Source organism: Poeciliopsis prolifica, unplaced genomic scaffold (genome assembly GCF_027474105.1).
Source record: "Poeciliopsis prolifica strain line A6 unplaced genomic scaffold, Auburn_PproV2 SCAFFOLD003, whole genome shotgun sequence".
In the NCBI taxonomy this organism is placed as follows: domain Eukaryota; kingdom Metazoa; phylum Chordata; class Actinopteri; order Cyprinodontiformes; family Poeciliidae; genus Poeciliopsis; species Poeciliopsis prolifica.
In genome coordinates, this window is record NW_026562378.1 from 14804128 (window position 1) to 14827225 (window position 23098).

A 23098-nucleotide genomic window follows, 5' to 3' on the forward strand; every position below is an offset into this window, starting at 1 on the left:
TACATTTGTAGTTCTTATCAAACTTAAAGAGTTCTTTCATAAAATCTTAAAAAGACATTCCAATAAAATCTTGTTTTTTGAAAACACGTCAGCAAACAAAATTGCCATCAATTAAAGACGACATAGGTGGTGTTATACTGATGTGCTTGATCCGTTTTTTAAGACAACTCATGAATAATTTGGCTTGAAACATATTTCAGTGCAGTCCCTGTTAATGGTTTGTGAAAAAAACATAAGGAAAATGTTCAGCTTGATGAATTTAGCATTTTTCCCCGAATGTTGTGTTATGAAACATTGGTAGCTATCGCATGACCCTGGGAGGCGAGAAGATGCATCAGTTTACACAGTCTCTATTTCACTCCAATTAAATGAACACTAGTAGTTTGTTTTTTTTAAGGAAAACACAGATTCATTAAAATGTACATCTTCTACAGCACAGGTATATAAACTGTGTACACATAAATACGGGTTTTAAAATTTTAGCTACACAAAATGTAGCTGTTAGTTGTGCATAATAACACTGCTTGTGTTAATGATATAAAATGAAAGATTATACACCAACATCAGGTTTTGAGGTTAATCCAGGGGGAAACATAGATAGATTTAAAAATGTCTTTATTGGCATCCTGATCCACTTTATTATGTGGACAGAGACAGTGTGAAATATTACGTACCCTTCACGCTTACTCCAACTGTAACTGAAAACCAAAACAAACAATGAAGACAATGAACCAATGAATAAAAGCATCTTATGCAACACAGAAAGTAAGATACACACTCTTGATGAACTCCTGTTTGTCTCAAAATATTTGATTTGACATTTGATACAGCCTTCCCCTGAATAAACACAATTTAAAGTGCAATAAAATAGTTTCCAGAGTTCCCTGTTTCACATTAGTCAGCTCACTCTGAGCTGAAAGCCCTCCTCTATGTTTAGCAGCTGGCCTCTCACCTACTCACTGCCTGCAGGTTCCAAATGAATAAATTATGTGTCCACAGAAAAACACACCTGTTGCTCCAAAGAGAAAATATTTCTATATGCAAGACCATATAGCACGATTATGTAAATGTTTATTTAAGAGCCAGTTGAACTTGATCTGCTGAAAGAATGTTCCAGATTTTAAATTCTGAAATATATGTCCATCCATGCCCATAGATATGTTTATTAATAGGTACAATTAAGTTTCAGAAAATGTGTTTAAATATTTACGTGTGTGGTTAATCCAGTCAGCCCTCCAGGAGCTGCTGTCTTGTGTTTTGGCCATTCATCAGGATACCAGGGCCAGTAAGGAGATGTCAGTCGGTTCTACATTTTTAACTCTTTTTCTCTAAAACTGTAAAAATATTTTTTAGCATTTCCAGTTTAGTGTGAATTTTATTGTAACATTATTTGGTATTTTTAAGATTTCATAGTGCAGAATATCAAAAGAAAGGCTGAGTACAGGTCAAGGCAGTTTTCATAAACAGTTTAGACCGCTATTTATTTATGTTTGTTTTTCATAAACTTTTTGCTATGATTTCTTTAAAGTTTTTTGTGGCTGCCCTTTCCCTGATTTACAATCCAAGCACCTGAATGTGGCAGCATGTCATGCTTAAAAGAATAAGACAATCTGACAAATGGAGAACAAAAAGAAAATATGTCAGGCATAAATGCTAAAGCAGATGAAAAGTATCTGAAGGGCATGACTTAAAAAAAAAAAAAAAGATATAAATCTCCAGCGAAGATATTCTTCATTCCACAGACATTTGTCAAGATTTCAGCAAATATGGCATTTAAGAACGACCTTGTTGGTGTTAAAATACTCCATTATGTCTGTCAGACTTGTTTACTTCATATATTCAACTAAAGAAATAGGAATAAAGTGTGCTTTTGTGACAGGCTGCTGCTAGTCTAAAGATCCAATTTAAACTTGACTGTTTGTGAGGTTTTCTGTGGACAAAATGTTGGTTCTTCTTTCAATGCCTGAATGATTCACAGGTCAGAGTTGAGTGCCTTAATAACATAAATAAATAAAAGGGTCAGGTGCTGAGCTAAACACGAAAAAACAGAGAGCTATTCAAGACAAACTGGAAGATTTTCGGAAAGCCAGAAGAAGTATTGATCTGAAACACTTTATAAGATTACATGAAAGTCTGGCTCCCTGGGAAAATATAAAGAGATTACTTTTTTCTTTTGTTTTGAACAAATTGCCCCACTGGACCCAGCTGTGCTTTAAAATTAAACTAAGGCCATTTGAAATGGAGCCCACACTCAGATTAAAGATTATAAAACAGAACAGACTTGTACTAGATACAGTGACTTGTAAAAGTTTTTATGCCTCTTAAATTATTTCACAATTTGTCACACTATGGCCTCAAAGCTTCATGTTTTTATAATGGTGATTTATTACGCACAGCTACGTAAAGCTGTACGTAGCTGGGAGAATCTGTTGGCAGGCCAAATGCTGGTCATCCACTCCACAACTTTGGCCTTTATGGATAAGCAGCAAGAAGAACGACAAAGAACATTGCAAGAGCTTTCTTCTGCATAGCAGCCAAGAAGTTCTTTTACTTTCATCTAACTGGATAAAAAACATACCCATCGCATGATAATGTCACTGGCATGCAATACATTGTGATGGTACGTCACAATAAACCCTAATAAAATAAATCAAACTTTGCTGTTGTTATGTTACAAAATGTGGAGAAGGTTCAATGGAAACTCGCCAAATGCCGAATGAGTTGGGAACCAGTGTCTAGCAGAGAGAGCACTGTCTTAACAAACATAATCCTGACAGGATACATTGGCAGAAATGTGTCCTCCATGTGTGATTTTGGTTGACACATACTGCTGTGACGTGTGTGCTTCATGTCATTCAGTGACTGTTTGTACAGAGCGGCGTCTGCTCAGGTGTGTGACAGCTCTGTGGGTAGACACTTTTCTCTGTGAGGAAGTGGAGTGGACGTTTAATGTCTGACAGACGCTCAGAAGGCCCCCTTTGGTTTTCTATTTCTGTGTTGGCTAAAGAAGAAGGAGTCCTGTGCCAGACAAACTTGATTGTTTTTTTTGTCTGTTTTTTTTTGTTGTCCTGGCACAAGGCATAAAGCTGTTGTGAAGTGGGTCTGCTTTTCGTCTTTGAGGTCCCCACGGGGTTACCATGTCTCTCTGTGTTTCATCACTGTTTTCTTTAAATGTGGCATTTTACCCTTTGTGTCCTCTGTGTGGCCCCAGAGTGCTCTGAATTCCCACCGAGCACCGTCATGTTGAGTCAAAAGATTTCTCTAAGCTGTGAACATGTCAGTTATGGCAAATTTAAACTGCATGTTAACTAAGCTTTTGTGTTTTTTGCTCCTCTTTTGAATTAGATGCATGCCTCTCGATTCATCTGCATGCACAGGAAAGTCATTCCTTGTTGCTGCAAAGGCTCTACTTTATCTGTCTTTCTTTCACTAATTTATTTCAATCCTTTTTAATCTCCTCTTTTCTGATTAACACCATCCTGCTGCCTCCTTCTGTAAAGGAAAAAAAAAGTGGCACTTATCTCTAGTGTTGCGTTGCGTTGTTTTATCACATTATGTTGGTTGGCATGATTTTTAGAGTCAAATAATCTTCCTGTGTACATCTTCTAGCATGACCCTCCTCCTCAGAGCTCTGCCTCATTTGCACATAGAGCAGCCTTCCTTAGCACGTATTCTGCGAGGTCTGCATGCACTGCACGCTCAACTCGACTGTGAAGTGGACAGGCATCTGCACCTGATCTAAACAAAACCCTCAGCTGAACAAAAACATGCAACCTGACAATTTGTTAACTCCACACACTTCTAATTTGGGCCTTTCCGCTCCTGCCATTCCTGCCTACTCACAGGTTTAAAGTTGATTTTTTCTAAAAGGTATGATTTACTGTTTCTATCAGAGATGTGTGCTGTTCTCTGGGAAGCAATGAGCTGAAGCAAACCGCAGAAAAAAAAAAAAAGCTCCAAGAAAACAGCACCCTGCTCCCCTCTGCCTGCTAACCATTTACTCACTCTCATCCTATTTTCTTTCGCTAATGAACTCCTATCGCGAGTATAATTTCATTTTCCCCCGCAGTTGTTTCGTAGCTGCTGTGTCGAGCGTTTCCGACGCAGCTCAGCATTTCCACTTGAATAAATTATAAATAAAGGCTAAGTAATTGCCTTCAGTAATAGATGGGCCATGCAGATTTTTTTTTTTTTTTTTTTTGCAAAATATTGATTTCATCATTTTCTAGGAGTTCAAAAGGTAATTGCCTGTTAAAACACATAATTCTTTCAGCACTTTATGTCTTCCTTTTGTTTTGCTAGCTCCCTCCTGCAGGTGCAGAATCAGTGAGCACCTTTAAGAAGCTCTTTCTGAGTCAATTGTGAGGATTTCTTTGGGAAATAATAACTAGAACAACCAGTTTTATGTGCAGTATTGGCTGATAGACATGTTTTTTTGTAAGTTGTCTCCAGTTAACCTAGAACATTCTTTACAGTTGTTGACGACCCTGGAAAAGATGTGAAAATCAGTTTTTAAACTTATATTGCAGTATTTTTATCTTCTTTTACTGTATCTGAGTAATCTTATATTAAGAAACATAATTCTTTCAAAATATCAGATTATGTATACACTATGAACATGTTTCACGGACGTTTTTTTTCATCAGTGACATTTCACAAGGTGGTACCATAAAGCAGAGATTTATTTTTCGCAAATTGACTAGATTGACCAGCAGCCTGCACCTGCTGTTAAGCTTCCTGTTTCTCTGCAAGATTAAAGAAAAATAAATGCTAAGGAAAAAGGTTGATTTTATGTCTGGGGAAGCATTTTCATCATGATTTGGATCACTGCATTGTTAATTACTCGATAATTACCTGCTTTCAGCTTTTCTTTTGGAGTCCACCAGAACTGTTTTTAAATTCTCCTGGTATTTCAAAAAGCTCATGACGCCCTGGTAAACAGGCCCACAGCATCACAGATCCGCATCCATGCTTAACAATGAGCATTGGAATCACGTAAACATTTTCATCTTTTGGATCCAATCTGACCCACCAGGGCTAATTGTCCTGGTGAGCTCAATACCTTTTATCTAACTCCAAATGGTTTTGTTTGTAATGGTCAGACAAAGAGAGTTGTTTCTTGGCATGCTTACCAATCCAGTAGATAGTATGGAAATAGTGTTTGGATACTTGGATAGTATGGAGGTTGTGTAAATTTCAAGATGCCACTTTTTGCTGCAGTTTCAACATACCAGAACATGAACCGGTACTGTTTTAGTGATTGTCTGTTCCACTGGAAAAGAGGCTTTTTATTTATTTATTTATTTTAAAACCTTAAGGTATCCATAATACAAACGAAGGGACCCCACGGACAGGAAGCAAGAAGGCTTATTGTGGAGGTGTCCTCTAAAAATCTAAACTAACTTTCTGCTTTTCCGTCCAAAAGATTTTAGTGCTTTAACAGTGAGATTTGAAGATGTCTTTAACCTCCTTTACGTTCCTGCTTACTGTGTGCTATGGAAAGATACATGTGGTTTTTTGTCCAGCCTTGTTTGCCACATTCCCTGTTTATAGATGTTTTAATTATTGGTCTAACGGTAGAAAAGGGCACATTTGGATGACATTTTTGTCATTATTTCCTGACCCATGGTGAGCAACACACACCTGTCTTACTTAAATAAAATGTTCTCCTGTCTTTCCCAATTTGAAACTTAGCTTGATTGCATAATAATCTGCAACATGTCAATGTAATTGAATAGTGTGTAAAAATTATTAATGAATCAGTTCAAACTCTAAGTGAAGACCAAATTACTGACAATTATTCAGTTGCATTTACTATACAGGAATTATTAGGGAGGCTAATAAGTGCTACCAATTTTATAAAAATTACAGTGGATTTTCTAAGGGAATTACTGCACTCAAATTAAATGTTTAAAGTGTTATCATTATGAAATCATCATACTGCAATTAAAGATGAATTCATTTTAAGGTTCTCTATTCATATCCTTACCAGGGACGTCAATAAGTGTAGGTGGTATTGTGACTGGATAATTTTCCAATGTTTTAATTTTGTACATTTCATTGGTATTAGCTAAAATCTTCAGTTAAATAATTTCCAGTAGCTGCTCAATCGGACTTTTAAGATTTAATGAAAGAATCACTTTGACATTTTAAAAATGCACATATTTCTGAGCCGGATTATATGTACTCTCCTCGACTTCTGTCTTATATACAAGGCTGGATCCAGGACACACTGGCTTAGTTTAGCATACATACATAAACAAGAAAATGGCCAATCTGTCTCCACCCAGCAGTAACCAAATCCTCCAACTGGGCCGTAAGCTCTTATTGTGTAATCACTGCTGCGCTGAACTATTTCGGAGTAACAATCTGGAGCTTCTTCCTTGGAGACTGTATGGAGTGGATCAAAGAAACTGCAAGCTTCTGGAAGGATTTTGTTACTTTTTGGGCAGAGTTGGGCTCAAGCTAAGCCACCTAAAAGCACCAGGGATCAGAGCTTCAGCATCTTCTAATTCATCAAAATGAACCAAACATGCTGTTTCTTGAAATACAGCTAATCCTGCGCTGCAAGTTTACAACAAAGATGGAGTAGGTTCAGCAGTTTCCTTGAGAAATTTCTGTCATGTCGCTACAAAGTGAGCAGTTTTCGCATCTACCACTCAGTGTGCTGATGCACTGAATTTTAACCCTATTCATCTAATAATAATTTCTTTGCTACTCAAACATTGCAGCAGTGATAGTGAATAAGTACAAGTCATACATATAAACAGATTTTATGATTTGTCCATTTTGAAAGCAAATGGAGACAGATGTTGATCTGAGACTTAGAATCAGCAGGCGATATCTCAACTGCACTATTCTTTGGCACTATGCCTGAAAATGTGGTTACCTACACTAAAATTAATATTTAATGCAATATGTTACTTTTCTTGGATAGAAATCTTTTCAGGCATTTTGAAATATAATTTCATTGGAATCAATCTGGATTATTTGATCAGAACAGAAACATAACATGGAAATGAGTTGTAGTTGTCATAAGGTACCTAAACTCTGTTCTGGAACTAGCTGAACTCTGATTAGCCGTTAGCTCAATTCTCCAGGCAGAACCTTGTGATGTTTCTCCAAACTCAGATGGGAGTTGCTGCTGCAGACTCTGATGTTATTGAATAACATCAATAACATCTATCTTGTTTAGCAATTAGGTAAAAATTTGATGATCCACAGAAATTGCTGATCTTCTGTGAGAAATAACACTTACCCACTACTACAAAGTTGGTTCAACATAACTCTCAATTTTTTGAAGAGATATGACAAAACTAACGCGAACAATGCAATCAAATGAAAATTCTCTGTCACTGCTTCACCAGGCACTTGTCACCGCAGAAGCTGAACTGCAGCAGATATTTTGGGATATTTTGAAAAGATTCTGTCACATAAACTTCGCAGCTCTCGCATGTCATTTGCATCGCACATGTGGGATCTTTGCCACATCATTTACAAGACTGCCCCTGACTAAAAATAAGACGAGAGAAATGCACAGTCTCTGCTGGTGAATATTAATTTACCTCATCATGCTGGATGCTTGAAAGTGGAATTAAAACTGATAACTTTATTTGTTGTGGGTATTCATTCTAAGACAGCCAGTTAATCTTTTAAGTAAGAAAAGAAAAGAATGACTCAGTGATGTCACAGCAAGAGGAACATTTTGACAGAGGAATATGATGAATGGTGCTTACCCAAATACACCACTCATAACGGGAACACGTGAAAAGTGACTCTTGTATTAATTCCGGCTGCTTTAAATCTTCTTTGCTCACAGGCAATAGATGAAAAATGGCTTTTTGGGTAATTATGTCCTATTTAGAAAAGATGTTAATTAATGTGCATAATCTCTACAAAATAAATTAACTTCAATTCCAACAAAGGTAAAACCAAAACAGTCCAAAAAGCAAATGCATTGTTTCTTAGTTATTTTTATTGCCATCCCTACTTATATTACATTTAAATTGCCTTGATACAGAGTAGCTTACTTACCATAGAAACAAAGCCATCTAAGAGGTGAACCAATGGTGGATACTGAAGATTCTGACTTTATCTGGATAAACTACTAATTCTGCTTTGAAGCCAAGCTCGCTGATATCATCTCAGAACAAAGCAACAGATTATGAAACCTTTTTTCTCAACCTACTGAAGATGACAACAAAAGAGACACAGCAGCTAACTTGAACCTCTTGAGTTTCTTTACATTTTTTCTAAGATACCATTTGTCCCATTTTTGTTATTTACTTTAGTTTTGGAATGTGTTGTTTTTTTTTTTTAGTTTTCTGTGGTTTCTTCTTGTAATGATAATGTTGCATCTAATTGTGGCTAATTTGTAATCAGTTTCCTTCATTCATATTGCACCAATTCACAACAATTTTTTTTCTAAAGTTGGGCTGGAGGACATTAGAAATCTTGCAATGCAAATTATATTAGTAAATTCGCCCATGTCAATGTCAGGTGTGGAAATAAGCCTATTTTCTTCTTTCCTCTCTTTCTAATCTGTGCTTCCATCACTCTTCAGCATTTTATTCAATGTCCATGTGTCCAGTTTAGTTGGCTAAGTTGTCCTTATGACCTTTATGTAACATAAAATTATTTAACAGTTGGAATATCCTACACACAACAATTATTACACTTCAAACAATCTTTTGTGGCATGAATATTGCACTGATGATATTTGCAATATGTCGTCCAACCTTGATATTAAGGAACTTTAAACATATATAAAACTATGTAGTGAAACTGAGCTCATTGTTAAATGTGCAGAACGTTGGCTAAGTAAGCCTGGTTACAGTCAGGGAGGACTGAAGAAAGAAAGAAAAACACAAACAGCGTGAGAAAGGAGTATTGTCTCTGATGAAGAGTAATTATGGCTTATTGTAGTAACAGCTTTATTCAGTGGCTTCCTTCAGGAAAGTCACAGCTGAGCACAGAAACACTACAGTAGGTGAGCCTTCTGTGCAAAGAAGCACAAAGCCATGATATCCATGTGAAATCAGCAATAATATCAAATAATGTGCATAAAGAGGAGAACATAGTAAAATGTGGAATGTGCACAGTATGTCTACCTGTCCTCAGAGACAACTCAGAATAAACTCTAACAATAATCTTTATCAAAAGTGAACATGAGAGTCACTTGTTAAATATATTGTGCAAATTCACCTCAAACTGCATCCAGTCCTCTTGCAGCCAAGGTGGTCTTAAAGCCTGTTGATTCATATTCTACATGTATCAAGAATCAGACTGGAAACTCTGTAAGTACGTGAATCAGAAAAACCACAGTTATCACCAATCAGGCATAATAAATATGCAAATTTACATACATTGTAAATTTGCTAAAATTACAATGTATGTAGAAATTTGTTATATTTTCAAATTAACAATCTTTACTCAAGTCAGCTTTAGCTTAAAAGCAAAAATATAGCTTTTCAAGTAATTGTAAATCAATTCAAATAGTAAAGGTTTAAGTCTTATATTTTTGGTAATAGATTAAGAGTGAGTATATATTTCTTGTAAGAGTCCTTTCTTTTGCCTTTTTCACTATTGACAGTCTAAAGTTTTATTAAAGCACATAAAACAAATTGGTGGCCTGCAGAAGTATTCATACCCCTTGATTGTTTCAGACTCTGTCACATTACAACAATATACTTCAATGTATTTTATTAGGATTTTAAGTATCTTGGAATAATTTTATTCTTTGAAGAAAAGCATCCCTACATCATGATTTTGCCTCCATCAGGAACCTCATGGTTCTGCCAGAGCCATAAGGGAAGCCCAGTAAAAATCTGGTAATTCTGGTCAGAGGAAACCAATCTTAAACATTTATGACTACATGTGCACAACCTTATGAATGCACTATCCCCATGGTGTAACATAGTGGAGGCAGCATCATGCTCTAGGGATGCTCCTCTTCAACAGGGATAGGGAAGCTGTTCAAAGTTGATAAAAGATGGATTGTGCTAAAGGTGTTCGCAGATGCTAAACACTTGGCACAATTGCAAAGAAAAATCACCAATAATTGTCTAGTGCAAATTTGTTAGAAACACACCCCAACGCCTTGGGCTGTAATTGCAACTGATGTTGGTTCTACAAAGTATTGACTTGTGGGAGGTGAATGCAAATGCAAACAACACTTTCTATATATTAACTTAGCTAAACAATTTTGAAATTATACTTTATTTTCTACTTCACAATTGTCTGCTTGTTATTGGCATATTTATCAAGTCGAGACAAAATACATTGAAGTTTGTGCTTATAATATGGCACACTGTAGAAAAATGTGAACTAATAAAAATGTGTGCACTTGAACATTAACCTTGTAATAATGTGCACTGTATGTGTATAGTTGTAGATGTTTCCATGTGTCTTAAAGGTTAGTTCTACGTCATCCTGGTGTCTTGAGCATGTGTGTGGGTGTGTGTTTTGCTGGAGAGTGTTGTGTTTATGTGTTTCAGCAATGGTACACTGCCACTATGAACCTGTTGGGGACCTGGCTCACCGAACGCATGGATCAGCAGCTCCACGTCTACCAGCTCAAGATCCTCATCAGGATCACAAAGGTGAGACCAAAAACACCTAGTGGGGGTTGGTGAAATGCCTGGAAATCAGCGGCGCTCCGAGCTGACGAATCTCTTTTCGCCCCGCAGAAAAAGTACAGAGACTTCCGTCTACAGGGCGTCTTGGACTCCACCCTGAACAGCAAGATGTACGAAACGGTGCGCAACAGGCTGACCGTGGAGGAAGCCACTGCTTCAGTGAGGGAAGGAGGCATGCAGGGCATCTCGATGAAGGACAGCGACGAGGAGGATGAAGAGGACTAGAGGCTGCGCACCGACCCCCCCGCCCCCAGCCCGTCTGTCTGTCCAAAATCACCCGTCTCTCCCGTCCACCTCCCTCCCTTTCACACTTTTGACTTTAGCCTGGTTACTGATGCATGTACCAACTCAGATAGCCACTCTAGGACCTCAGCTCGACTTGCCTCTGAAGGAAATATTAAATATAAAGATAGAAATTATACAGAAAAAATGTCTAAAGAAAAATGTTAAAAATAAACATGATTGGCAGTTTAGCTGTGTCATAATAAAGATAGCACCTATCTTTGGTCTTCATTCATTTCTAAATTCATTTCTATGTGTTAACTAAGCAATATGGAGAATCATTTGTTTGACGATGTTGAGTGAGATTAATCGGTGTGTCCCTGTCCAATGCAAACCTATATGGCGCTTCTTTGTCGTATTCTACATTCATTAATGGTACGTTGTCGTGATGATGAGTGTGTGGACCCTTTTCTTTGTCTTGTCCGTTTTTAAGTGAATGCCAACTGCTTTGAACTGAAAATACGAATAAAAAAATAAAACTGTATTTGTTGACGGCTGATCCAGATGAGGTGTCGTCCGCTCACTGTTGCTACCACCGACAGTAAGTCCAGACCTGCATTTCCTATCATGTGTCGACGCTACGTGGTCCCGCCTCGATTACTAAATTAGACGTGGAATCTTGAATTTCGAGTGGGTGTTCAGGAGATGCAATATGCCCATAGATCCATTTTGATAACTTGGAAGATTCTATTTTTATTTCAACACTAAAAAAAGGCCTAGAAACAAGTTCTATTTTAATTGAGTTGCACTTTTACAGACAAAAAAAAGAGCAAAAAGAATTTTTTTTATTGAAAAAAAAAAAAGTTGGTCTGTCTTTGTTCTGTAATTGTGTAGAATGAGATGTCTGGCATTTGTTTGGGTCTCACTGTTGTTTTGTATATATTATATAAATATATATAAATATAAAAATGCTGTACATTGCATTCTGAGCCATCGCTGCATGCCTGTGGGTTCCTACCCTCCCCCTAAATGCTTTCTGTTTTCTGTGTGAACTAGCTGGTGGATTCATTCTTGCTTTTTTGCCTTATGAAAGCCAACAGTTGTAATATGCAAGAGCTGTGGCCTCTAAATAAAAATTACTGTACATGTGCATCTTCTGTCCTGTTTAACAGCTTTTCCAAACAACTTCAGACTGAACCAGTTATACAGTTGTACGTCACTACATTAGAATAGCTTGACAGAAAATTGAATCTTCTAAAGTAATTTATTTGAAAAAGTGAAACTCATTTGTGGGGAGTCCAGACTGCAGCCAGGGAACATTTGTGGCCTCAGGAATGATTCTGTCACCACACATTTATCAACAGTTGGACAAGTTTTGCCAGCCATTAAGAGAGATGGACACATTTTTTTAGATTAAGATTGCTACTGATAAAATTATTATGCTTAATTTAATAATAATAAATTAAAAAAAATATTTTAATTACATAACAGGCTTGGTTGCATAAGTCTGCCAAAATTACAGCTAGCATTTTTACTGTGATCCATCCCCCACTTCTATTGGTGAACATGGACTAAAGTTTGCTCCATCACATTACATATTTGGTGAAGTAAAAAAAAATCACAAAATAAATGTTTTTGTTAAAAAAAAGAAAAGATAAAGAAAGAAATGTTTTGTCTTGCCAGTGTTTTCACTTTGGTGATGCTGGCCAACATGCCTCGTGCTCCACTCTAAATCCAAACTCCCGAATGTGTTTGCTTCACATTCATATCAGGACTGTTATTCATTTACCTGTTACTTGGGCACCTTTTTCTTCTTTACAGTGTTTTTTAAATAGACATATCAGCTTACATAAATTCTGCAAATCATGCTAAAGGTTGGGGCTGCTTTTCATGAGTAAAAGTGCAACAAGGCATGGAAGTGATTAGCATTTATGTCTGCTGAGGTACTGAGAATGTACATGTTGCTTTAATAGCAGCTGTCAAGTTTGTGCCTGTAAGCTTCTTTTGAAAGAATTGGTCAGTTTAGGTTAGGGAGACCAAAGTAATTAACAAGGTGTGTGTGTGTATATATATATATATATATATATATATATATATATATATATATATATATATATATATATATATATATATAATGTTATGGAATGTATGCAGGTCTCTACTGTAGCCTTGAAGCACAGGGAAGCATGAAATAATTTTGCTAGAAACCTCATTTTCTGAAACACTGCTTCCTTCCACTAAACTTTTTATTGATACGTTTGGATACTGCACTTTAAGTAGCTACCTTTTTCATCAATTATCTTTTTCTGGTAATTGATTGTCTGCTGAAAAACTGCCACAATGATGCAGACCAGGTATGAGCAACCTAGACAACCGTAAGAGGCATTCTTCCCTCTGGTCCAGGTAAATACAATTTGTATGGAGCCACAAAAAAAGCATCACTTAAAAAAAAAAAAACACTTTAGATGGCTAAAGATGGATTTTTTTTTTTCAATTATCTGTTGATTTTAAAACATTGCTCAGTCATTTAGCATTTTCTGCCAACGTTATTCTGAGCTACAGTGGAGGGTCAAAGAGCCAGTCCAATCCAAACGGAGCTTCACATCGTGAACTCCTGGTGTTGATCACAGCAGGTCCAGAAGCCAAATTTCTGTAATTGTACATAGATAATTAATTCCTATGAGTTTCACTTTTTGAACTGGATTATTTAAAAAAAAAGACTTATTAGTGGTTTTCTGATTTACATAATGCAGCGTTAGATTGATTGTGACTTTTTCTTTTTGAAAATATATTCAGCACAAATCAGCATAGAGATCTAGATTTCTGATAGACATTGTGAAGTCCAGAACCTTCATCACACACAAACTCAGCGTATCTGTTTAAACTGTTATGTATCTAAGTTTTGGTCTATTTTTTTTGGCACTTTTCAGCTTCACTTTGCAAGATGATACGCATGATAAGTTAGAAGAACTGTGCTTGTAAAACAACACATGAAACACTTGAACTGTGCTGCACTGTGAAAAAAAAAATGCATTGACCCGTTATTACACCACTGTTACATGGCATTTTCTATAATTTATTTTTACACATAAGCGATCCCAGTTCTCTGTCAGCAGGGGGCGATAAGAGATACAGGATTTGTCTTTGACTTTAAGTCAAAGCATCAATCTTTGATGCAGCACAACCGACACCACACTTTAATCATTTCTTGATACCAGAGTAATAAAGTAGGATCCTGAAATACAAACATGACATGATGGAAGAGAACATTTATAATTTCTAAATAGATTAAACCACTGACCAAGCCAAAACGAGCCAATTCCGTCTCCCTGGACCACAAAGTAAATGTCAGGAAGATCCTGTCAAAATCCTGTAGGGATTTCTTTGCAGACATTAAGAGAATACATTTCTGGAAGAAATGAAAGGTAATGAAATTTGTTCCAAAAGTAGGTTGGAACATGAGGGTTTCACTGGCATTTTGAAAGTGAAGTATTGTTATTATTTTTCTTTAGATATTTCATAAATAAATAATAACAATAATAAAAAAAAACCCACACAAATAAACCAGAGACTCAAGTTCAGGGTTGAAAAGGGATTATAATTATAGCCACAAAATAACGCAGAGACGGAATTTCGGCCTGGATAAAATACAATTTTACAGTTTGAATTTGTAACCTTGTTTACTAGAGTGAGGAAAGCATCACAAAAGTAAAATTTCTCCGGAAGGCAAGTTCCTGAGGCTCGAACAGAAACATGCTTAAACTCTGGTTAAAATTCACACCTCTGACACTGGAAAATCTGTACGGAACAATTTGATTTCAAACGCTCGTCGATTAAATAGATTTTAGGACAAAACCACTTAACATGTCGCAAACTGGAACCACATCTTTGGTTACAAATAAAGCATCAACCCACCAAGAAGGAAAGTACAGTGTCTATAGAAAAGTTTTCACTTCTCTTGGATTATTACTTTTTTTTTTCGTGTTTTATTTATTCACAGAGTTCTTTTTTTTTTGTTAGTTTTTCTTTTATGAGACACTGATCAGCAGACGCTTATGTCAAGGTGAAAATAAATTCTACAAATTATGGATAAGTTCAACAATGTCAAATAATTTCTTTATGTGATTAAATTTGGATGCATAACCAAAAATTTATATCTGATGACCGCAAAAAAAAAGAAAAAAAAAACTATCTAAATGTGCCACTACATAAGCAAGGTGGACCCAAAGTTCAATGGGGCCACAGGCAAAAATTAATTTAGTAATTCTTAATTTAACCTACCATCTTGCATGGTTTTGTAGTAGAGTGCTGTAAAAAGCATTCTCTCCTTACAAATTTCTTCTATTTGAACATTTCAGATCGTCAAATACATTTTAATACTGGAGAAGAGGTTCCAGACTAAAGTGAAAAAACAGCTTTCAAGTAACAATTTATTTTAAGGGAAAAAGATATCCTTAAAAATCACTTAAATAGAACCTATTTAGTGACAAGTAGGTTCAATGATTTTACAAAGCAATGCATCATGCACCAATGTAACGATACTCAGAAACAGAAGAGAAACAAAGTCATAAATCTCTGTCTTTCTGGAAAGAGTTACAAACTACCTTTCTAACCATGTAGAACTCCAGTGAACTCCAGAGAGTGTTTCTACCAAAATTAATCCTCAACATCAACATCTCAACCAGAAAATTACAGAAGAAACTTTAACATCTAACGCATGGCAGATGGTTAAAATCCGTGTTCATGGTTCAACAATAAATAGCAGTCTGAACAAAAATAACATTTTGGAGAAGTCCAATTCAGTGGACCTAAATTAACTTGAGATGCTGTGCCATGACAGTAAGCAGGTAGGTAGTTTGTTCATGCTTCTTAAAATTCTAAAACACATATGAAATAAATGGAGTATGAAAAAAAAAAATCTCAAAGGATAAAAAAAGGAGTGATTTCCAGTTAACACAACCATTTGATGGTAGTTTTTGCCACCAAGAATGTCTCAACCACTTATGCCAATTTTTTCTTCATGATGATTTGGATGCAAGGCATGATAATAATTAATTGAAAACTACATTTTGTATTTACTAAGTCTACCATTGTCTGTTGATCTAAAACATTTGAAAGTGTGAGAGAAAAAACAATATTTTTTCTGTCCTATTTATAAACGTACCAGTATTGTTCCTTTAAAATCTAAATCATTTGAAGGTTCCATTTATTCAGTTTAAGCAATCTACTATTTTAAAAAAGAACATACCAGATTTAAAACTTATCTCATTCTTGTCAACACCAAACAACAAGAAAATAATGTTTGAGATTTATTAATTGTGAGAAATAAAATGTTCTTGGGGGTTGGAGAACGTATGCAGCAGGTTATTTTGCTTATGCCTCAGATTGGCTCTGAATTTAAACCTAATTAACATATTAAAATATATGTAAAAAATACAGAATTTCATGGCAACATTTTTGCTAAAATAAATGGACCAGTTAGAGACTGGGATGACTTCCAAGGCACTGAATTAAATCTTCACAGGAGGATCAAGTGAAGATGCTCATCTTCAGTAAACTGAAATAAAACCATCAAGTATTGCTGCAGTTGAATTTCTGCAGGAATGTCCTAAAAATAACACAATATGGAAAAGTCTGTGACTCATAGCAGCTTGGCAGGAAAAACAATCAGAGGTATCAACAAGCCCAAAAATGCTTTGATCAATTGAAACTGATATGGAAAGTTTTTGCTAAAACCCAACAAAATAAATTTGTTTTCACCTTGATTTTAAAATGACTCCGCTTGTTGATCAGTGCCGGGAACAGATTCGAATTACATTGCGACAAAACGCTTCAAAATAAAACATGAAAAACTTTGTGCAGAGTGAATCTTTTTTGTTTTTTTTTGTTTTTGTGTTTTCTCGTAGGCATTGCATTGTGTCGGTACAGATACGCGTGTTAACCGCTGAGCTGTGACTTGCTGAGGTTAGAGAAGCAACAACAAAAGTTTTGAAAAATGATATCAGGCTGGAGATTTGCAGGCCATACATGACAAGCTACAGAACCTCCTTCAGGAATATGGATCTAGTAGTACAGAAATAAACATAACAGGGCTATTAAAGATAATATATATATGTATATATATATTACAAAACAATACAACAATATAAATCCCTGTAAAAAGCAATAAATGTTCACATTAGATGTTGCCACATGTTTTAACAAAAAAAAAAAAAAAAAAAAAAAAAGCCATAAGTACATTTTACAGGACAGCAGTGTGATTTTGGGACATTAATGTAGAAGCAGCTGAAAGTCTGTTCACATGATAAAAAGAGGGGTGGAGCCAGAAAACTGTAACCAAAAAAATACATGCTGGGCTATGAAACAGTGTGATGAAGTGGTTTAAGACTTTACTTTAGGTGGATCGCCTCAACTCATCCTGGTCTTCATGCTTCAGGTTTTGTCTCGATGCGGTCCGAAATCCCCCCCACCCCCCACCCCGAGGTTTGTTCCACTCGCTGGGTGTAGGCAGTAACACTGATAGTTTAGTGCAAAGTGGACAGAGCTGCTTTTTCCTCATGTCAACTTAAACAGGTGCAAACGCTCAGCAGGAGAACATTAAAGACAAGAAATAAAGGACCGAAAAAAAAAAAGAAAAAACATAAATATCAAAAAACCTTTTTTATCAATATAAAAAGTAATAAGGTTATTCGTTTAATCAATAGTCTGGCAAAAAGGCCTCAGAAAAGTTCTTGGATTGGTGTTTTTATTTATTTTTTTTTGTTTTGTTTTTTTTTTTACAAATTAAGTGCCTGCAGGAATGTCCTCAGACGAGCGACTCCATGCTCTCCGCAGGGTCCGACTCGTCTGCAATCACCACAACTCCATTAGTGTCCGTGTGAGTGGGACTCAAGCTGCACTCTCTGTTGCTGACCAGGCTCAGCATGGCTTTGTAAAGGTACTGGTACTGCTCCTGTGCAAACAAACAGAAATATTAAAAAGTTAACAAGGCACAGTCCCTGTTCAGAACATTCAACGTGTCCAGGTTTGATTTAAACTGGACTTTTACTCTGAAAAGCATCTTTCTTCTAAGTAACACTCTGACCGTGAAGACCCAGAGGTCAGGCCCCCAATCAGTCGCCACAGTCTACAGTAACCTCAATTTTTGCTCTCTTAGTCCTGTGATCTCCAGGGTGAGAAGCCTCACTTCTTGATTGATTCTCATGTTGAGGATCAGCAGAGGGTCTTTCTGAGACCTTTGGACTGGTCTCCTGCTCCGATCACCAGGTGGTCTGCACAAACAAGACTAATCGAACTTCTTTTGCTCTGCTGGCAAACAACGTCTGTTTTAGAATAACCCACAGTAGTTGCAGCCGCACACGTAAGACATTAGCAGAAATCATAAGCAGCACAAACAAAGCACAAAGTAGTGCATGATTGTCAAGTAAATGCAAAATAAATTTCATTTAAAAAAAATAAATGAAAAAAAAAAAAAAACTGTGTGGCTCTATATCGTGTTCTTCATTTTGTAGATGGAGCTTTAGCTGTAATTACTGTGGCAGGTGTTTTGGGTATCTTCTGCATCCAGAAACAGACAATTTCCACATTCTTTTTCTGCAGAACAGTTCAAACAGAGTGGATGAAGAGCGTCTATAAATACCAGTTTTCAAGTAATGCCAGAGATTCCTAATTGAATTTAGGTTGGGACAGTGACTGGGCCATTCTAACACATGAATATGCTTTGATCTAAACCATCCCCGCTGTGGCTCTGACTCGATGTTTGGAGTCGGTGTCCTCTTTTGTAGACCAAGAGATGTTCTTTATGAATTTCTTGCCCTGCATTTGTCATCTTTTTTCATGTTCACTAAAGAGAAACATCCCACCGTATGATGCTGCCACGGTAGTGTTTCAAAGTGATGGGTCGCATGGTTCCACATGTGTGCAGAGTCCGCCTCCTGACCAGTGGGAACTTCAAGCTGAACTTCACCCTGATCGCGACTGCTTTTGTCTTGAAACTCTTTTTTCATTTTTTATAAAGGTTATGTTGAGTTGAGAATGAGTTTCTCACACCTGAACTGTGAACCTCTGCAGAAGGTTTCCATCTGAACAATCCTCATTTCGTTTTCAAAACATGGATTTAACAGTGACCTGTGAGATGCTGAGAATCTTGGGATATTGTTTTAAAAACATAATTTGGTTTAAACCTCTCCTCATCTTTTTCAGCTACCTTCCTCAGTTTTCTTGATGCTGTTTGTTCACCAACAAACCTCTGAGTCCTTCACAGAACAGCTGTTTATGTGAGATTAGATCACATCCAGGTGGACAATTTAATCAGCAAACATCCGGCCACTGTTGGAATAACTTGATGCTATCTCCATTTATTACAGTAATAAGGGCTGAATACATATGTCACACTTTTATTTTTGAAAAATACAAAATCAACACATCATTTTCCTCCCACTTGCCTTTCTAACTGGTCTATCACTGATAATTTCAGCACAGAACAAAGTAAGAAAAGACGGTCGTTTTTAACCCCCACAAGATGTTGAAGCTAAAAGAAATTAGCTTTAATATTCATGTGTGTAGAAACCAGTGGCCAATTTACAAATGCTTTACTATGGGGTTACTGTGACCCAGAAAAATAAAATACATATGTTAAACATAGCTTGGCAATAGTTATGTTATAGCTTGTAAAATGCAGCACCTGCTAATATTGGTCACAGTGAGCCTTTAAGCGTTTATCAGACCATATGAAATGGTGATTTGGCCACTTGAGGGCAGCAGAACAGGCATGAACAAGTCCAACAGCTTCAAGAACAAATGTGTCCAGAAACGATCTCTCCACACGGTGAGTAAGAAATGAAACAGAAAGTTTCTGTTTGTCAAACTTACTATATCAGTGAAGACCCCCGGCCTCATGAGATTGATCATCTTGGCCACCTGATAGATGTCAACGACGCCCTCGCTTTCCAGCTGCTGGGACAGCGTGGTGAGGGCGCAGAGCATGCCCGCTGACACGGCTCCACACCTAGAAGGAGACGTTCACTGTGAGATCGCAACAGCTGTCAAGTGTTCTTCAACAAGGTTACGCCAGGTGTTCCTCGCTTTAAACAGGATGTTGGATTGTAAATTTTATTTCAAGGCTCTGCCCCTTTTTCAATCCCGCACAAATGAGCGAAGGATGCTGTGTTATTTACTGTCACGACTTCTGAAAATAATTTAATGAGCTGCAGACAGACCGAGAGATACGTCCCATTAATGGCAGATGAGATGCTGCAGACACTGGTGCATGTAGGAGGGACATCAGCTGGGAATCTACAAGAGTTTTTGGCTTTTTTTTTTCTTCATTATGGGGCATTAAAATGATAAGTGCTGATGTACACTTAAGGACTTTTAAACCCAGAGGAACGAAAAGCACTCAAAATTTACTGCATTGCCTTTAATCTTAATCCTACTTGTGCTAAACCCCCAGAAATTAAAAGAAGATAATTTGCTTCCCTCTAGTCCAAGATACCAACAGGTAAGATCAATATCTTTCTTAAAATTAAGCAGATTCTTCATTTCCCTGGACAAAACATTTCCCCTACAAAACTTCTCTTGTTTCTAAACTTTGGGAGGGAAGGTAACATACTCATCATGCACAATGGTGGGGCCATCTCGAGTCCTGGCTTCCTCCTTGATGACATTGATGAGTTCGAAGGTGCTGCTGAGAGGGGCATCTGGGTTTGGCCATTTTGGGCACTGAAAGTGTCTCACCTCCAGAACATAATCATCCTGATGAGAACAGCACATGACGTTTCTCACATTTCCTTCATGTCCAACAGAAATATTTTATCAGACACATTATTTATTTATTTTTTTAAATAAATGCAACGCTGTACTACAAATGTACGGCAGCTATTTCTTCTTCAGTCAGATTTTAACATGGAACCTGCAAAAGGACAATGGATGTTTACATATAACATTTATATATTCAAAAGGGTCAGAATACTTTTTTTATGAATGGAAAATTGGATGAATAAAATTCCACTTTTCCAGAGATTTCCAGACTACTAACCTTGACTTTATGATTTTAATTAAAGCTTCCACTCACAGCGACTGAACAACTCCTCATTAACAATTATCAGGTACCTGCGTGGCCTCCAAGATGAAGTCGTGGATGATGATTTGCTCCTCATTGGAGAGGCACAGTCTGTCCTTACTGATGAGAGTTACGGTGAAAGCGATGCAGTTCATGGCCTCTTCTCGGCTCGGCCAGTAAACAAATTCATCCTCGGCCTGAGGGGAGAGCGGTGACGCGCGCATTATTTAAATCCTCCGCTAATTATTCATCAGCATTCCTTCTCCGCACAAACACTTAAATGATTCTATTTTTCATGGCCGCTCACTCACCAGCCCCTGGTTGTCAGGCAGCATGACGATAATCTGAGCATTGTGGTCCCAAATCATCCTCCAGAAGTCTGTGGTGGTGTGGGGCAAAGGATGCTGGGTAATAATGAACTCATTACTTCTGTAGTAGCCCTGAGTAGACAGAGGTGGAACAGTTAGCCTTTTGCTCAACCCATCATTTTCTCAGCAGAAGCTTAATGGCTCAGGATACAGAAAAGCAACTCATTAATTGTCAACACTGTACCATTATGTAGGATGCATTAATGTAATCTGTTCCTTTCATGCCAGGAAGGGTGGTGAGTCCAACCCTTGCTCTTTCCGCTGTTGAGGCACAGAGAGGAAAAAAAAAAAAAAACAAAACAAAAAAAAACAAGCTTTAAATCCCAACCCAAGCGTCTTTTATATCACGCCCGCTGATAATGCACACACTCATTATCAGTCCTTGCTGTTGCCATAGCAACAAGTACCTCCTTTTTCTCCTGACAGGGTGCTGAGAATGCACAGAAAGATTAACTTATAGGATTATGCAAATGGATTCTAAATTTGGAGCAGGAATTGTCTTAATAATTCACAGGCTGATAAAGGAAATAAATGTGCATTACGGAGTGACGTGATTGGTTATTTGCTCAACCTACGGGTCCAGAGCGAGGAGGCTGCGGTAAATACTCACAGGGAACAACTGAGGAGTTGCGGTTCTTCTCCTTGTTGCAGTCTTTGTGAGCGCTGAAGCACTCGACGAACCGTGTGTTGCACTGACTCAGCAGCTGGGAGAAAAAAAAAAAAGTTATTCAATATCAGATTTTGGCTCTGGAAGTCAAAGGAAGTCCAGCGTAAGCGCGAGGAATGACACACAACTCGAAATTAACAGCGCCACTTTTATTTTAATTACAAGTGTGGAAACTGAGATATAAGTGACTTTATGTGAGCAATTATTTTCTTGCGTCTCTTGATGTTGAAAGAGCCGCAGCTTGATGAAACATTCATCAAACTTTGCGTAACGCAACAGAGGTGACAGACATGATTTTATGAAGCTAACATCAAAGTCACTTTCAGTCTAGTAGCAGAAAAGCTGTCGAGCGTGTTGCTATTAAGTTTGTGATCAGCGGACCACCTCAGATCCGGCTGATGGTGAGACAGCTCAGGCTGCTTCCACTCACCCTGAATTGCTTCTCCAGCCGTGTGCGGCCAGTCGAGTTAGGCGTCAGGATGCCGTTGACGTAGCCGTGCAGCTTCCAGGCCGGCACCTCCGTCTCCCTGCTGAGGATGGCCTCCATCAGCGCATCGTGGATGAAAACATACTGCTCCTGAAAGGAAAGTAAGTTATTTAATAGAAGGTTGTTTTTCTATTAATTTTAGGTTTCTAAATTTTAGTTTCTACAGTACAGGTCAAAAGTAATACATACCTTGTTTGTTAGGTAACTTAATGTATCGTTATATATCTTATAACGCTATTTGGTTTTAACTTGCAATAACCACTCGTGGACAAACCAAAGATATGACAAATTACCACATGATTACTTCAGTGAACATTAAGGTAGCTGGTTGTTTTATGAGAACAGATGTGGGTTTCAGGTATTAAAATATAACAAGGTTTTAGAAACGTACAATTTCAGAACTGTGTAATTTGAAGTCGAATCTAGGGATGCCAGATAAACTGATTTTTTTCCCCCTTCTGTACTGACCGAAAAGTAATTTACTAAATTCTACAGAAATCCTCATGAAATCAGGGTTAATGTTAAGATGCAATTAAACTGAAGAACATCTTTTCTGGAGCCAGGGTAGTATTCTAGGATAACATTGTTTTCCTCTGTGGCAAATGTAGGTTGAAATCTATCCAGAAACAGGAATGCTAAGAAGTTAGAGCTTTTTTG

The 23098-nt window shown here is 37.2% G+C and overlaps 2 protein-coding genes across 9 annotated transcripts in view; one reads left to right on the forward strand and one right to left on the reverse strand.

The window, feature by feature from the left end:
• The window catches only part of cadpsb (Ca2+-dependent activator protein for secretion b), an 86863-nt gene extending 74852 nt beyond the window's left edge, over nt 1-12011 (forward strand). For all 8 annotated transcript variants that reach the window (XM_055027692.1, XM_055027685.1, XM_055027687.1 and 5 more), the window contains 2 exons: nt 10497-10601; nt 10689-12011. In XM_055027692.1, coding sequence (XP_054883667.1) covers nt 10497-10601; nt 10689-10862 — 279 coding nt within the window. In that variant the 3' untranslated portion in view covers nt 10863-12011. The remainder of the gene's footprint in view (nt 1-10496; nt 10602-10688) is intronic.
• Nucleotides 12012-17072: 5061 nt separating this feature from the next.
• Nucleotides 17073-23098, reverse strand: part of LOC129355036 (receptor-type tyrosine-protein phosphatase gamma-like) — a 148132-nt gene continuing 142106 nt past the window's right edge. The window contains exons 22-29 of the mRNA XM_055024589.1: nt 22385-22531; nt 21898-21991; nt 21472-21548; nt 21231-21359; nt 20970-21116; nt 20470-20612; nt 19731-19866; nt 17073-17811 (exon numbers count right to left, since the gene is read on the reverse strand). Coding sequence (XP_054880564.1) covers nt 17665-17811; nt 19731-19866; nt 20470-20612; nt 20970-21116; nt 21231-21359; nt 21472-21548; nt 21898-21991; nt 22385-22531 — 1020 coding nt within the window. The 3' untranslated portion in view covers nt 17073-17664. The remainder of the gene's footprint in view (nt 17812-19730; nt 19867-20469; nt 20613-20969; nt 21117-21230; nt 21360-21471; nt 21549-21897; nt 21992-22384; nt 22532-23098) is intronic.